The 16,228-nt window shown below is 33.5% G+C and overlaps 1 protein-coding gene across 8 annotated transcripts; it reads right to left on the bottom strand.

Moving 5' to 3' along the window:
• Positions 1-3,488: 3,488 nt before the first annotated feature.
• Positions 3,489-15,859, bottom strand: LOC111701054 (cryptochrome-1). 8 transcript variants are annotated; one of them, XM_023472199.1, is made up of 16 exons: positions 15,705-15,859; positions 14,657-14,978; positions 14,130-14,275; positions 13,087-13,219; positions 12,558-12,830; positions 12,302-12,499; positions 11,840-11,989; positions 11,140-11,249; positions 9,955-10,104; positions 9,176-9,238; positions 8,645-8,744; positions 7,066-7,119; positions 5,407-5,512; positions 4,422-4,548; positions 4,014-4,089; positions 3,489-3,829 (listed from the first exon to the last, which is right to left on the bottom strand). In XM_023472199.1, the coding sequence occupies exons 2-14, from the start codon at positions 14,855-14,857 to the stop codon at positions 4,544-4,546; spliced, it is 1,689 nt and encodes a 562-aa protein (XP_023327967.1). In that variant the 5' UTR covers positions 14,858-14,978; positions 15,705-15,859; the 3' UTR covers positions 3,489-3,829; positions 4,014-4,089; positions 4,422-4,543. The 8 variants fall into 8 exon arrangements, with proteins under 8 accessions (XP_023327967.1, XP_023327991.1, XP_023327943.1 ...); XM_023472223.1 differs by having other exon boundaries at positions 3,489-3,823; positions 4,074-4,089; XM_023472175.1 differs by having other exon boundaries at positions 3,489-4,089.
• Positions 15,860-16,228: the final 369 nt, after the last annotated feature.

The following is a 16,228-nucleotide window of genomic DNA, read 5'->3' as shown; positions in this document are numbered from 1 at the left end:
TCATTTGACTCTATTTAAGAAAGGCGCATGTCCGATACCCAACGGTACCTTTTAAAGATTTGTCTGATTCAAAACTATGGAGTTATCCTAATTCTTCTTTCTCCGAACTTGTTGTTTTAATTGAAGTTTCATATTAAAGTGAATTGCGGGTTTCTATGGCTACAGAATCGGAGTAAATTCTGAGAAGTAAACACTTGTCAAGCTTTAAAAAACGACGATATCTTCCACATTATTGATAATATAATTTAATTTAATAATTATATAAATAATTATTAAAATCAATAAGTTGAAAGTAAGTAAACGCTAATGTCGGATTGTTAAGAGCATGCAGACATTACGTAGATATAAAAATCCAAGGCACTGGTAGGATCATACTTATCTTATAAAGTAAATAGTTACATATTTATGTTGGAGTAAGTTTTTCCACTTTTTTAACAATAAATATCTAACTTCTTTTTAAGCTTTAAATTGATCACTTATCTTACAACGTTAAATTCCTTAGAAATGAGAAGTTTTTATTCTCAATTATAATAAAAGCAAGGTAGTCCGATTTTTGATAAAAGAACAAAATCAAGTCCATCTGTATATAATGGAACTCAGTTTTTGCCAGAAACTCAAATTTTCTAATCCCTATATCTCAGCACCCGGGTGGTGTAAACCTTCGATATTTCAAACTTTAATTATTTAATCTAACAGAATTTATAGTTAAAAAACAAAGATCTACGACATTGGGTTGCAAAGAAATATGACAAAAAAATTGAGTTTGTGGCAAAACTCAGTTCCTTTGGCTTGTCTATCGTTCTTTATCCAATAAACGTAAAACAGTTAAACTGATTAAACCCAAACTTTTGTGGCTTCTTGCTCGCACAACTATAGGTTTATAGTCTGAAAAAAATAAAACTTTTTTTCCCCGCAAAAATGTCGAATTTTTAATCTTAGAAATCTATCAATCTTTTCAGAAAAATCCGCAAAATGTTGAGTTCTACAATTCCAAAGAAAAAATAACCGCTTATAAAACAACATTTTAACGCTGAAGTTGTTGCTAGAAGAGGGGCACGAAGCGCTCTAAAAGCCTTGAAATCGCAGCAAAATCCGCTTTAAATCTAGTAAATTGTAAGTGTAGGAGATTGCTCTTACAATTCCAGAGAAAAGCCTGAAACACAAATGAGCACTAAACTGTCCTAGTCTCCAGTGTTAGGTGTTAATGTTTCTTTTTTGAGAAAATCCTCAAAATTCTGAATATTCAAATTCCAACATAAATACTTGATCCTAGTTGTCAAGAATAAATAGGTAGTTAGGGATTAGATGGAACTCGGAAAGAGAGGAATGTCATACCCTCCAGTTTTTCGTAACATATTTACGACTATTTGACATTTTAAATGTTTCAAGTATAAATTCTAAGAAGAGGGTGCCCCTAGTACAAGGGAAAAATGGCGCTGCAGAAGGGTACATTGTCTAAGCTTTTTGAGGAAAAACTTGAAGTAACACTTACGTTCCTCCTTACTGCTATTTTTCATAAAAATAGTTTCTGTTATGTATTAAAAACTTCAAAATTCGAAATGCTCCGTGCATAAGTTCTTTTCAAATTTGGTGGACAAATTAATACTAATTCAGGGGAACGTGACATCAGAGACAACTGTACACAATTTATTCAGTTTTTTTTTATAATATGGTTTCATGGACTGGAGATGGTATATGTATAAGTATAAGCTTGGTTTAAAAGAGTCTTAGGCCGTGATAAGTCTCTTTGTTAGTAGCTAATTTTGTGTTTGTAAACTATAGAGAAACTTATGAAATTATGGAATAGGAAGTCAACATTTTTGCAATCTTTTGTATTTTTTTCAAGGCAAAAGTTTTTCAGTTGCTTGTTAAAAATATTAAGTGAAGAGGGTCTGCCTGCACAATTGCTTTGTTTAATTGGAATATGTAGTTAAAATTATAAAATGAGTCTAACTGTCGTCTTCCTTTTAACAGTTTCATGGGTCTCACAGTGTACCCATATCTCTGCATCCCAAGGAATATGAAAAACCTGAATGTTCTCGCCGCTTAATGATTCTGCAACCCTCGGATTTAAAAAGTGAACAGTCTCTTTAAATATTTTCTGAACTGACCCGCAAAGCAGGGAGAGTAAAAAGATGTAATCTGATCTGTTTCTAGGCTCAAGAGAAGGATTTTAAACAGTTCGGTTATTCAACAAAAACAAGAGAAAGAACGGAGAAAATGAAAGAAAATCCGGGAATTTGACAAAAATGTTCAACAGTGCTTAAAAAAAGGATTGAAAGAAGGAAGGGGGGTCCTGTCTATTAAAATCAATTTACACCTCCTTCTGACCCTTGTAACATGATTATCTATCAAAAGTTAAATACGTATATGGATAAGATGAGAAGATAATATCTATATGTTTCAAGGGAGTGTTCGCGAACAATGAAAGGTGGTTTCAACTCAAGCTGCTAACAATTCAATTAAATTTAAAACTGATACAAGTAATAAATTTCGGCTTTTTTGAGATTATTAGAATGTAGCTAATATTTCATTGTATTTTCAGTTAGCTGTATTTTACAGTAGGAAAATGTTTTCTCTTAAGTCAAAACTTTTGAGTAAAATGACGCTAATCAACAGCGCTCGATGATCGATCTCACTAAACACTGGATCAACTTTTAAACTTGAGAGACGAGTCTCTGATCCCGGAGGATACAATCAGCCGGGTGACAGGATTTTATTAATCCACAGGTCTGCACAAGATGGAGATAGAAGCTTGATCCCGAGATTCACGGTTTTACCAATTGTTATGAAAAATCGGTTTGATTAAACAATCTTTGGTCAGAGTAAAAATTATTTTATTGGATTACAGACAGACAAACCAAATATTTATATAAATGTTATGTGAAGTAAAGAATATCTTAAAATCATTCGATCTTAAATCCGCACATTTAACAGATAAAAAGAGAAAATAACCTACATATTGAAAAGAACAATTAATGCAGAAAAACTTCTATTTGTCAAATATTGGAACTCTGAGACGATCAATTTATTTGGACGCCTTGTGTTAGATTCAGTCTAATTGTTTAAAATAAAAATTCCACAGAGGGATAAAAGCGCATCATGTCAGATAAAAGAGAAAAGGCGTCTCGAGTGAACCGATATCTTATAAGAATAATCAGTTCCTAGTGGATTTAGCTGGAAATACTAAAACTTTAATTCTTATCTTTAGTAAAATTCATGTAATACGAAGTATCTTGCAAGATCTAAGAAATCTATGCTGTATGAAATGTCGTCTTCCTCCTCAAAATTCTTCAAGCGAACCATATTCTTTGGTTTTCTGCTTAAATTTTCCTCCGTTTTCCAAAAGAGAAGAAATGGATAGCTACTACACCTAAGAATTATTCCTAAATATGTCCGTGCTATTCTATTGTCCTGTAAAATGAGTTATGGCTAACCGTCTGAATGCCCTCCTGTATACAAGTTACAACTGTGATTCTGATAAAATGCATCGTTCTAGTAACATTTATTTCAATATAAGATTCCATAATACTTAATATCACATGGGTACATACAACATAAAACAGTCTCAACTCGTGCAAAAATAACCAGTTTGTTCTCTAAAAGAAAAAAAAATTGGGCTCCTGCGAACAAAAACTAGTTTGTCTCTAGCAAAAATGACTAGTTTAGTGACTAGTAAAATGACGGGTTTGGAGTCTAGCAAAACTAACCAGTTTGGTCTACTGCAAAAATAACAGGTGCGGTCTTTTGCAAAAATAGCGAGTTTGCTGTTTTGCAAAAACAATGTAAAAAGTTTCTTGGTTTACTTTTGAGGTATAAAATGCTGTAACTGCGTCAGTGCGTAACTATAATTAAGAAAAAGGTCCTCTGGGTCAACAATACCCCCCCCCCCCTCCGAATTTAATTGATTCGGAAAAAAGTGTATGCAACGATTGGGGACAGTTTAATATTTATGAATTTGTTACCAAAAAGAATAATTTATCGTATGTTTCTGAACTTTTAAAAAGTTTTACACTGAAAAATAAAGATTCTCTTTGAGATTAAACAATAAACAACATGCGAAAACATTTTACAGACACGGTCCCGAGACTTCCTCCCACAAGGGCGTAATCAGTCCCCCCCCCCACCATAAAATTATTTTCTGGACCTTTGTCCTTTTTTCCATCTCTTAGAATTTTTTTTTTTCAAAACTGTCTTTTACTATTTCTAGTTTAATACTAACATAAAAATATAATAAAATGTCGATTTTTTAGAAACATGTTTTTTCTGCTAGTACTGTTTAAAGGAGAGATAAAGTAGTACTTGCAAGGTAATTGGACTGTATGTGGACTTATGCCTGATATCCAAGAAGCCCAATGTTTTGAATTTACAGTTCAAATTTGCCCCCCCCCCCATGATTTATTTCTGTATACGCCCTTGACCTCTCAATATTCAATTGTAAAGTAAAAATATAGGTTCATTGGAACGTGATTTAGGATAATCACAAACTGCCAATAAATCCTAGGAGTAGCGTCTTGAAATATACTTGGGTTCATTTCTTCCATCAATCTAAGAAAAAATATTATTTTTTAAATAGCTTTTTGTTATTCATAATTGATATCTTTTGGTTATGTACTATTTCTTTTCAAAAACTTTTTTTAAATTTTACAGCATTAAATTTAAAAAACTGTTAACAATTTAAGTTCAAGCCTCTTTTTAACAAAAAACAATATATAAAAATAATAAATTTGTTTTTGAAACTTCCATTAAAAGCTTTCCGATAAAAGGCGTCCTTATCGATAATGGTTCCGTACAATGTATATTCTTTTAATTCCCAAGAATAATTCCCAAATGGCAGTAACTCCAATATATACATTTTTTCCAAATTTTACCAATTATAATTTCATGTGAAAGAGGTTAAAATAACCCGAATAAAGCAAAATAAAAGGTTTTTTTATCTTTTTTATCAGAGATGAAATTTGGGATTTTGTCAGTTGCATCATTGACTATGGTAAGGACACTTTTTAGCAGTTACAAAAAAAACATTAGTGGCTTACAGAAGACTTATAACGTTAGGTTAACACAGAATCCAGGACCACGGCTGCTAGGAATGGTGGAGTAGATTGAGAAATGTTGCAAAACATAGAGCAAATGCAAAATTGGTAAATTATATGTGTTTATATTTTTTCTTCCAGAAATGAAAATTTTTACCGAATAGGGAAAATTTTTTTAAAAAAGTGTAAAAGTGTGATGGCAGCGCTAGATAGAAGAAAGAAACCCTATGTTATCCCAGAAGACTATTAACAAGCATGGGTGGAAAAAAATGGGAAAAAATTAATTTTATTTGTATTACAATGCACCTCTGGAACTTTCCAATGCCACGGAGAAAAGAGAAAAGACAACTTGTCCAACAATAAATATTCCTACCGTGAATCCTGAAGAAAAGATTGATCTCTAAGTCCCCTGAAGGTCTGACATGGTTCGGCTGACCCTTCTCCTGGGTCAGAAGATCCTTCTGAAGGCTCAGCATCATCTATTATCAAATCTTAATTTTTGTGCATCTTCTCTTTGCATAATTTTTGAGGAAATATATCGAATCAATTTTCTAGTAGAAAGTCTGTCTGTTTGACAGTCTGTATCCAATAAACGTCAAAACGGCTGAACCGATCGGGCCAAATTTTTTTTGTGGGACCTCGCGTGACCCCGTGGAAGGTTTATGGTGATCGAATTTCCAAAATTTGCCTCATCAAAATTCTATTCTTGAACATTTTGAAAATCCCCGAAAGAAATAAAGTTTTTGTCACAAACTCAAATATTCTTATCCCTACATCTTGAAAACCCAATGTAGTAGACCTTAAGATATTTCAAACTATTCCTTCTGTTAGACCAAATAATCTAAGTTTGAAATATCAAAGGTTTATACTCACAGGTTGCAAAGATATAGAAATTAAAAAATTTGAGATTCCTTTTTTTATGAAATCCACGAATTTTTTGTTTTGTTTTTGTTTTACTATGTACACAGAGAGAACATGTTCACAATGGAAATGGAAGATGGACGCGAAGCGTCCTAATAGTCTAGTACTTGTAAAATTTATAAAGTTATTTATAAGATTTCACAACGAAAATCTAGAAGGAATAAACAGATTCTTTCACTTGAATGGTTTCTCTTTTTTTATTAAATATTAAAACACAATGCTGACCAGAGAACAAGATAGAGAACTAAAGAAACCAAATGAATAATATTTGAAAATATATCTATTGACTTGGTACGAGCTATTACCTGAAGCAAATAGGGAGAATTTATGAAGATATTTTAAAGAAGCGAGAATAAGAATCAGGAAATTAGAGCAGGGAGGAAACGGGAGAGAGAATAGAAAGTGTTAAAATGAAACGGGATGGAGGAATTACTCGAGCAGTAAGGAAAAAGTAGAAAGAGAATTGGCTAAGCAGAGAGGGGACAAGAGAATGAGTAAGGGAAGGGAATAAATGAAAGGAACAGAAACGGAATGAGAAGAGAATTAAGAACAGGAATGATAAGGAGAAAGACTGAGTAGAATGAGTAAGGAAGGGAAAAAATGAAAAGAACAGAAAGAAATGGGAATATTATTACGAATAGGAATGGGAAAAAGAAAGAAAGAGTTGAATGAGCAAGGGTAGGCAAGGACTGAAAGAACAAAAATGAAAAGGGAAAAGAATTAAGAACAGGAAAGAAAAGGAAAAGAAGGAATTAAATGAAAGGAACAGAGAGGAATGGGAAAAGAATTAAGAATAGGAATGGAAAGAAAAAGGACAAAAACAAAAGAGAATGAATGAGCAGGAAAAAGGGAGTAGGCAATTGAAAGTAAAGGAATGGGAACGCGAAAAGAACAACAGAATGAAAGGAAAACAAGAAGGAAATCTTAATAAAAGCGCAAAAGGAAAAGAAAGAAAAAATCTAAATATCAGTAAGACAGCGAATAAAATGCAGTAGAAATACTAAAATTGAGAAAAATATCCGTGAGAATAAAAATACATGATTTTTGGAGAATTGATTGTGAAAAATTTCTAAAAGAAGAATGTGGAAAAATATTAAGATTTTAAGGTTTCCTGACGGTTTTGCGCAACAGCTTCGTCGTGATCTATCATCGGCTCCGGGTAATCCTAAATAGAACAAATTATTTCTACAAAATAGAAAATTTAAATTATTCCATAATTTTTTTTTATAAAAATATTGTTATCTGTAATGGAAGGAATACAAATTTCAGTAATATGAAGTATATTAAAATAATTCGTGGGAAAATTCACGGGAAAAAAACTTACAAATTGCTTTAAATTTATTATTTTTTAAACATTTATTCCATTTATAATCGAAAAAAAGTTTTAAATTTCGCACTTAACTTGCCATGCAGGTGATTTTATTTTAATTTATGTATAAGTAGAAACTTTTTATCCTTGACTGGCCATTAACACATATAGAATAGGACGAGGAGACTTCACAAAAAATTTAAACCAAATCGGTTCAGCCGTAAAAATTTTATTAGGAACTAACCAACGGTAAAAAGTAAAAAATAAAAGATGGATATGTTAATTCATGTTCATACATTTAATTTATAAAGCATAGCCGAAAAAATATGGTGTTTTTCGATAGAAAAAAAATTAAAATAAATTGGATGGATAATTGGGATAATTCTATTGTAAATTGTGTAAGAAAATAATTAAATTATGCAAGAGCGTTTATTAAATTCTAAAATCAATTTATTTTTATCCATGTTATAAAACACGTGTTGGCTGAGGTGAGGGAATATGAAAAGTGATTAAAGACACGTTTTGAGGTAAAATTTTCCCGCTCTATAAGGATGATTGGAGAGAATAGAGGTTTTCACGTGTTCGGCCAGATACGACAATCTGAGAGAAATTTAATTACGGGACTTTTAAAAAGGACTGTTTCAAGTGAACATCCTGCATAGATTGCAATGTCCGATTCACAACGGTACCATTAAAACCGTCTATCTGATTAATAATGTGAAAGATATTTTAGTTTTTCTAGGTTTACAGCTTTAAATTCTGATCATCTGATTTCCTGCAGTAGAAGTGTGCAAGTAACTTCTATATGGTTTCAACAATTGAATATAAGCTGGTTTCAAAATTACAAACAATGATATTGAATTCATACTTAATCAGACAAAGTGTTTAAGGGCACCGTTGAGAATCTTGAATTGTCATCTTTGCATCAAGGGGCACTTGAAATTACGCTTACAGTTCTTTTATAACATCAGGTTGGACAATTCGTGTCTTTCAACAATGTATTTACTCTTTATAGGGCAACTTATCAATCTACCGGTCCCAGCTGCGCCATTTAAAAATTATTTGTAGGTAAAAAGCTGATTTGGGAAGTTTGAATTTTATATTCATATTCTATTTCAGACAAAATATATAGTACTAAACACGACAATATGTACAATATTCATGCCAGTTTTTAAGGGGGAAGATAATTTTTGAAGCTTTGGGGAAAAGTCAAAACAAAACAATGAGAAATGTGAGCTAAGGCAGCCTTGTAGCTTTTTAACCTACTTCACTATATTTCCCTCAAATATTTTATAGCAGATCGCGCAAACTTTCTTTTTATCATGGGGGTTTCTTTTTAAGGAGTAGGATTAATGGTTAAATAATGCCTTTTCTTTATTACCTTTCCGATAATGCATCCAGCTTTCTTCTGTATTTCTAGCGGGGCTTTCCAAGGTGTATATATGTATTCTACAGGATAATTAGCCAGCTCAGGGATATATCTAAAAAATATTGAAATTAATTTACTTGAGGATTAAGAACCCACGTGGAGGATCCGAAAGAATGGAGGAGAAGGAGGCCAGAGTCACGTTTAAAAAAATGAGTAAGTCCAATAGAAAAAAAAAACGTGACAGAAATGAAAAATTGTGATTGATCGTCTTATGAAACATATGCACGCGTTGTAAATTAGACATACTGTAGAAAAGTCTGTTTTTTTGTTAACTGAACAAAAGAGACAAAACAAAAACACAATTGAGTCTTATGTTGTCTTCTAAATTTTTTTTCTTCATCCGCTTAAGCCTGGTTGATATGTTCATGGTTGATTTAAACCCTTTAAACCAGTTGATATGTGTCTGTCGACAGGTAAACCGAATTCTTGAACCATGCAATTTTCTTGAATTTCAACCGAGTATTGGTTATTTAAGATAATTACCGTTTAATGTACTTTCCATGAGAATCCACGTGCCTTCCATAAACCCTGGGGTCTAGGCTGTAACTAAACAAATTAAACATTTATTTTCTGCAATTTGACCAAATTATCTTCTTCTCCTCGGGAGTTTTTAGTTTTACATTTATAAAACGAGAATTTTTTGTTTGAAGAATTAAATCTAACATTTCGGGATTGACCCACAATTATGAATCAACTTCAGCACTTATCCAAGATTTAAATATCAAAGGTTTAGACCATAAGATATCGGGTTTTGAAAATTTGAGTTTGTGGCTAAGAATTAATTTTTTAAATCTTCATTTTCAAAAAATAAATCTGCATTTCTAAAAAATAAACTAAGACAAAAAACTTTTAAAGTCTAAAATCAACTGGAAGTTGTTCTATCTTTTATACATAAATACTTTTATGAAAACCTTCCAACTTCCTTCCATGATATGTTTAATTCTTTAGCTGAAACAAACAGAACAAAATCATATAAACTTGAACGGGTTCTCTTTAAAACGCTAGAATGTTATCTCTCCGCTTTATTTCCAAAATTATGGAATTTAATTGAATTAGAGATAAAAATATGAAAAAAGTATGTGTATTGTGTAATGTGTAAGGGAAAGTGGGAGTTATTTGAAATATGAATATTAGAGAAAGAGAGAAAATTCTATTATAGTAAATAATAAAAAATAAATAGTAACTGCAATGTATAACAGCCAAATTGAGGATTTAAGTAATGCTTAACTCCACGAGGGGTGAATACTGAACATATTTTAAACCTGTAGTTGAGAGATTTCTCGAATGCTGAGCTGGAAACCCACAACCAGTTTCCCGCATTCACCGCCCAGTCCCCGTCGATTAGGTAGGTTCGGAACAGTTTCTCTCCGTGCACCCAGTTCAACCATAGGTCACCACGGGTCAGGAACATGCTGAAAGGATTTTTATCTGACCTCAACTACTGTTTTATTTTATAACCCCCCACTCCTGTTTCATCCCCTATATCTGGTTTTCCCAACCTACCACTTCTGTTTACCTAATCTCCCGCTCCTGTTTTATTTCCCATCTCTGTATTTCCCAACCTCCCACATTTGTTTTATCTAATCTCCAACTTCTGTTTTCCTAAGCTCCCGCTCCAGTTTTTCTACTCTCCTACATCTGTTTTTCCCAACCTACCACTTCTGTTTTTCCCCAACCTCACACTCCTGTTTTTCTGCTATCCCACTTCTGTTTTTCCCAACCTACCACTCTTACTCTTAATTTTCTTAATCCCACTCCTGTTTTTTCCTAATTTCCCTTAGGTTCACATATAAAGAACATCAACGATTTAAGAAAATGTCCATTCAAAGCGAAAATATTTTTTTAATTCGTAACCAAGGTTTTCAAGGAAATTTTTAATATACTGATGAATAATTTATATGTGGGGAGAGAGAAAGATTAAAGAAAAAATGTATTCTTCAATTCAAGAAAATAATTTTAGGAGAGCATAAAAAGAATGCTCTGTAAAGATATCTCTGTATGTTACCAAGCTTTGGATGAAAATACGTTTGCTTTAATGAAGAATGATGTTAAGAGAAAATATTGAAAGAAAATTAGTCTATATTGTAAGTGAAGAGTTGGGAAAAAAATGTCAAATTAGATATTGTAGGAAAATTAGCATGAAATGAAATGAAATGAAAAATAATATTTAATTTCCCTGAAACAATATGTACAGGGCTGCCTACAAAGAATGAGACTTTAGAAAAAACTCCCAGATAGTAAGTATAGTATATTTGAGTGGAGTGTAATTTTTTTAAGGGTTTTATGAGCTGAATGAGGGAAAATAAATGAATTTTCGAGTAAAATATATAAAAAACATAATAGTTATCGTCCGATTTTTCATTTTTCCTTTCGAATATCGAAAATACTCCCCCCCCACCAGGGGTGGAAGGCGAAACTTGAAAATATATACTCCCGGACATAAATACCTGAGCGCATTTCTGAGCACATGATGGATCCATCCTTCCTTCTTTAGCTGACGTATACCAGCATCAATAAACGGGTATCCCGTCCTTGCAGCGTTAAACTTCTCCAGAGCCTTAGTTAGAGATTTCCTTGAGATTTGGAGAACAAAAAAAATTACGGCGGCAATTTTGTTAAGATTGAAGAAGAATTAACTGAAGGTATTAAAGGATTGTATAACGTATTTAGATGATTGTGTCTCAAAATTATAACTTTATTTGCATACATTATTAATATTTTATCAGTTTTTTATCAACTTTCTTCCCGACCGCTTTACAAGAGATTGATAATCATCTAGATATTTATCTTTTGTTTCTAGATCTATTTGTCTTTCTATATCCGTAATATTATCCCTGAGCTGGGAACTTTTGAATGGTGGATATCGGGATTAATGCTTGATCCTCTCTTTTTCTTAATCTCAAGATTAAATAATGCTTGTTCTCCTCTTGTTATTAATCTCAAGATTAATTAACCGATCGGGATTAAGGATATCACAATCTTAAGTTTTCAGCTCTGGTTCTTTTTCTCCTAATATCTAACCTTATATTAGAAATCATTTTTTTATTTCAACGAGTTTAAGACCTAACTTACCCTGAGCCGAACAAGAAAACAAATAATTTTCAAATCTAAAACTAAACTTTTCGATTTCTTTCAGTTTTCTGATACCTGCTCATCCTCTTTCCATGGTATGTTGATACAGACTGGATTCCGTTCCATTTCCGCAAAAAAAGGATTGTTGGCGGACATTGCGTAGTAGAACTCCCGCCAAATTAGCTGGGATACGATCAAATAGGAGGAGGACTTCTTCTCATTTACCTTGAAACAAAATCCAGTTTATTCTTTCTTTTGTTGAAAAGTTTTGCAAGTCTTATACTATCAAATAGTTTTGAAAAAAATACAGGGGTGTATATTTTTAAGATTTCAAGAAGATATAACCCCTTAAAAAATCTCATATAAAGGTTGGATATAAAAAAATACTAAGACACCTCAGACTCTGTGTGTTTCATTATATTTTGCAAGACAAAATGTTGATGAATCTTGTCAGCTAATTCATAATTAAAGGGACTGTAAGCCCCCCCCCCCCTTATACTGCGGAGTATATTAATAGTTTAAATAATATCCGAATACCTGGTTAAACGCATCTATTGTGGACCAATAGAACAGTTTAACACTGATACATCCGAACTTGAGATCGGGAGAAAGAGATTTTGGCGGATTGAGGATATCAGGATCACGACGGTTTGGCAGAAATGATCCATCAAGAAAAGCCTCCTTTTCCACCGCCATTCGACGGTTGAAATATTTCAACGCCGTTCTTTCTCCGCCCTGAACGTATTTAAGTTAAAAAAATCACTTAAACTCAACAAATCATACTGTTTATAACCTTGTATATTTTTTCCTCGTCTCCTTTGTAAAACCCAAGATCCTCTGGAGTCGGAACCCCGGGGAAGGTTTTCAGTTCTGCCAGAATAGAATCAGGAATCTCGTAGAAGCTGACCGTGCTGAGGTCGATGTTGGGCAAGGGTCTCTTTGGTTCTCCGATACCCTTGGTCACGTGACAGAAGTGTGAGTAGGTGAGGGGCGGGGTTCCACCGTTAGCCTCTATAATCTCTAAAGGGTCCCAGAGAGTTGCTCCGATGTGTTCAAATACTTCAATCTGAAAAAGTTTAAGTTCTTTTTATTATGCGATTAATGCAAGATTGGATAAAATCAAGAATATTAATGTCTATGTAACTACATCATTCAAAGAAATATATTTTTTAGAAAAAAATTTTGAGAAAATAAATAAAAAATGTATTCGGATAAAATATCGATATTTAGAGGTTTTATAAAATAATGGGAAATTAAACAATCTAAATATTTGTTATACAAATTCAAATTTCCCAACAAAATGTGATATGTTATATATAAACCTTGTGTGAAACACAGTAGTTCCTGATATTATTATCTCTCTCAAGCCAGATCGCTTCACAATCCTGGTCGAAGCAGACCCGGTTTATCTGAACTCGATGCTTCAACTTCCGAAGCACCTCCTCAGGATTTCCCCTGGACATTTATTTTTAAGAGAGTGTTAACGTAATCGCATTTATTTTAAAGCTTCATTTATTTTTTTATAAAGTATCCTTTAGTTCACTTTATAAGTAAAGGAAAAATATTTAAATTCAACAATGTTTGCAAATGAAATTAATGATTTCTATTTTTATTTTAAACTTGTCGATGATCTTAACAAAAGACCTGGAATTCCTGATTTACAGAGGAAAATTTGATTTTATCTACTAGTAAAGTCAATTATGCAGGTTCCGTAACATGTTTTTTAATGATATAAAAAGATGGGAGGGGGTGGAGAAATACATAACTAACAGTGATATTTTTACCGAACCAGATTTCCAGATATCATTTAGAACTTATATAGTATTTATAGAATTAAAACAAACCTAGCAGTTATTCTTATAAAACCAAACCCGAGGAAAGATGAAAAGAAATTGTGAGAATTTTCAGAAAATATCAGTTCTGCCATTTTTGAAAACTTACACATTGGTGATTCCAAAGTTTTGAGGTATCCTTTTTAATCGCAGAATTAAAAGGGCACCGGGCACTGTAGGAAATATTTTATGCCCTCAATTAGAAATACTTTGGACTATTTAAATAAATAACAAATTACATAAGAAGATGAAATAATATAAACTTCATAAACAGTGCTTAGGATCCGGATCTTGGTGAACTGTTGAAAAGAGAGATTACCTCTGAACAGTTTATCAGATATAGGATAAAAAGAAAAGAAAATTTGAAAAATCAGTAAATCTTAAAGAAATGTTTATGACCTGGATCCGGATTCGGATCCTTTCAGGGCGAATCCAGGATCCGGATCCACATCAAAATGAAATGGATCGGATCCTAAGCACTGTTTTTAACTAAAAATGACAATTTAAACAAGTTCAAAAATTAATTAACTTACTGAATACAGTAGAGCTTGGCCCCAGCTTCAATAAACTGTTCATTAAGATCTTCTAAACACTCCAGGAGGAACTTCATCTTGTTGTACTCACATTCCTTCGTTACAGGTGTCTCGCCGTCAAATATAAAGACTGGAAGTAGCTTAGCCTGACAATAAAGTTTATCAAAATTAAAGGAAAGATTTATAAAAATGAAATGTTAAAGAGGAACAAAGAATATTTATCTGCACCGTCTTCTACTAAAAAAGAGCAACCTATCGTAACTATACCTATCTATCTTGACCTAAACTAACCAGGGATTGAATTTGAATTGCCTAGCGCCGGTTTAAATTTTAATCACCGATTCAAATCCTTCCTTAATCTTTAGCTTGAATCGGTGGTTCAAATTTCAACTGGCAGTAGTAGGTAGTTCATTACGTAGCTCAAACTCATTAAAATGAAAAAGTATAATCACATGAGGTTGCTATTATTCAGAAAAACATACCGGGACCGGAAAAAAATCTGCCCAAATCCGAAAAAAGGATATTACCGTTTTATCTTCAGTAGCGTTATGGAGACTTCCGTTATCATGGAGTCTTAATCCATTACGGAACCACAGAATGTTAATAACATCCTTCTCAGCCTGAGCTCTCATTCGAACCAACCCCTCCGGAGTCTTCTTCAAAGTGGGTTTTGATTCAGGTCTACCTTGCTCCGGGAACCCCTTTCCTCCTGGTTCTACTTTACTCATGGTTCTACTAAACGTTTACTAGTATTGACGTCTCTAGGACTTCTGGCGACACATAGTTCTGCTCCAGCTGATAAGTGTACGACTTCCAAATGCAACTTTAATCTCTAGTCTGTATTCACTTCTGAAATCAAAATTTTTTAAATAGGATTGTTACTATAACGCGCCAATGGGTCCCCCCTCCCCCCTCCTATCAATTTTGTATAAGACCACTAATTTTGAGCTAACTTATTATTATTTATTTTATACTGTTTCAGGGTTAAGTTAGGCTACGGAAATTTCTGGGTAGATGCTGCAGCTAGGACAGGCTAGGAGGCCGAGTGCTGCAGCTAGGACAGGCTAGGGGGCCGGGCGCTGCGGCCGCATAACCAATTATATCCATATGTTACATGTGAGATCCATGTACAAATTTTATAGAAGGGGGGAGGGGTGCCCCGAGGGAGGCCGGGGGGGGGTCCAGAAATTACCGAACTACCCTTTTCACCTTTCCATAATTAATCAATAATCATGGTAAACCCCCAGCCTGTCCTGCCGCGGCGCTCAGCCTAGGAATTGTCAAAAAAATGGATCAAAAGAAATCGGAAACCTTATTTTTCAACTTTAAAATAATCTTCATAAAAGTAAATAAAAAGAAGATCCTGTCAAAACCGCGGTTTCAGGAAGTAGCGTCGAAAAAAAATACATCAGCGAGATAAAATCATGAAAATCCATGGGGGTATGGTACAATATTACTGGAGGGGGGCCTGGGGGGGGGTCCAAAAATCGTATACTAGGACAGACCCTATATTGCAGTGACTATAACCGAACTAACTCGTATATGGGCTCACGTCTGTAACCAAATAGTCCGTACCCATGTCTATGACTGATAATCTGATCAGTCTTAATCTGTGTTTATTGTTAAAAGCCGTATTGTAGAGTCTGTGATCAGTCTGATACTGCTGCTGCTACTAGCTAGTGCTGTCTGCTAACTCAACTCTCAGGCTGAGACTGAGAGAAATGATGGGACTACATTAAACTAATAATCCGACCAAACCAAACCCTCTACTACAGCGACTTCCATTCCGAAGAGGGGAGGAAGGCAAGCTACACAAAAATGTCTCGTCTAAAGCCACATACTCTTCATTTTCTCGTCCGAGCCACCTCGAAATCCTCGTCCTTCCAGAGTTATTTTTTACAGTGTCAATTCTCCAAGATAAAACTATAGGGCATTGCATAACTGAAATATTGAATGTTTGGAAATAAAACAAAAAAGTTTTAATTGAATTATAAAGTTTTTGAGTTGAATGTCTTTGAAAATGTTCACCTTTTTCTATATGCACATTTTTAGATATTCCTGGTGTAATGCTGAAAATATCATAGAACTTTAATCTTCTT

The sequence above is a fragment of the Eurytemora carolleeae genome, unplaced genomic scaffold (assembly GCF_000591075.1).
Source record: "Eurytemora carolleeae unplaced genomic scaffold, Eaff_2.0 scaffold97, whole genome shotgun sequence".
NCBI lineage: Eukaryota > Metazoa > Arthropoda > Copepoda > Calanoida > Temoridae > Eurytemora > Eurytemora carolleeae.
Note: the sequence above shows the minus strand (reverse complement) of the source record. Positions and strands in the feature narration are given on the sequence as shown.

Coding starts and splice junctions, on each gene's coding strand:
- LOC111701054 (XM_023472175.1), bottom strand. CDS start 14,857: ATGAGTAAAGTAGAACCAGGAGGAAAGGGGTTCCCGGAGCAAGGTAGA. Junction 8,745..9,175: donor CATGGAAAGTACATTAAACG/GTAATTATCTTA, acceptor AATATTTTTTAG/ATATATCCCTGAGCTGGCTA. Junction 7,120..8,644: donor CTGGATGCATTATCGGAAAG/GTAATAAAGAAA, acceptor TGTTCTATTTAG/GATTACCCGGAGCCGATGAT.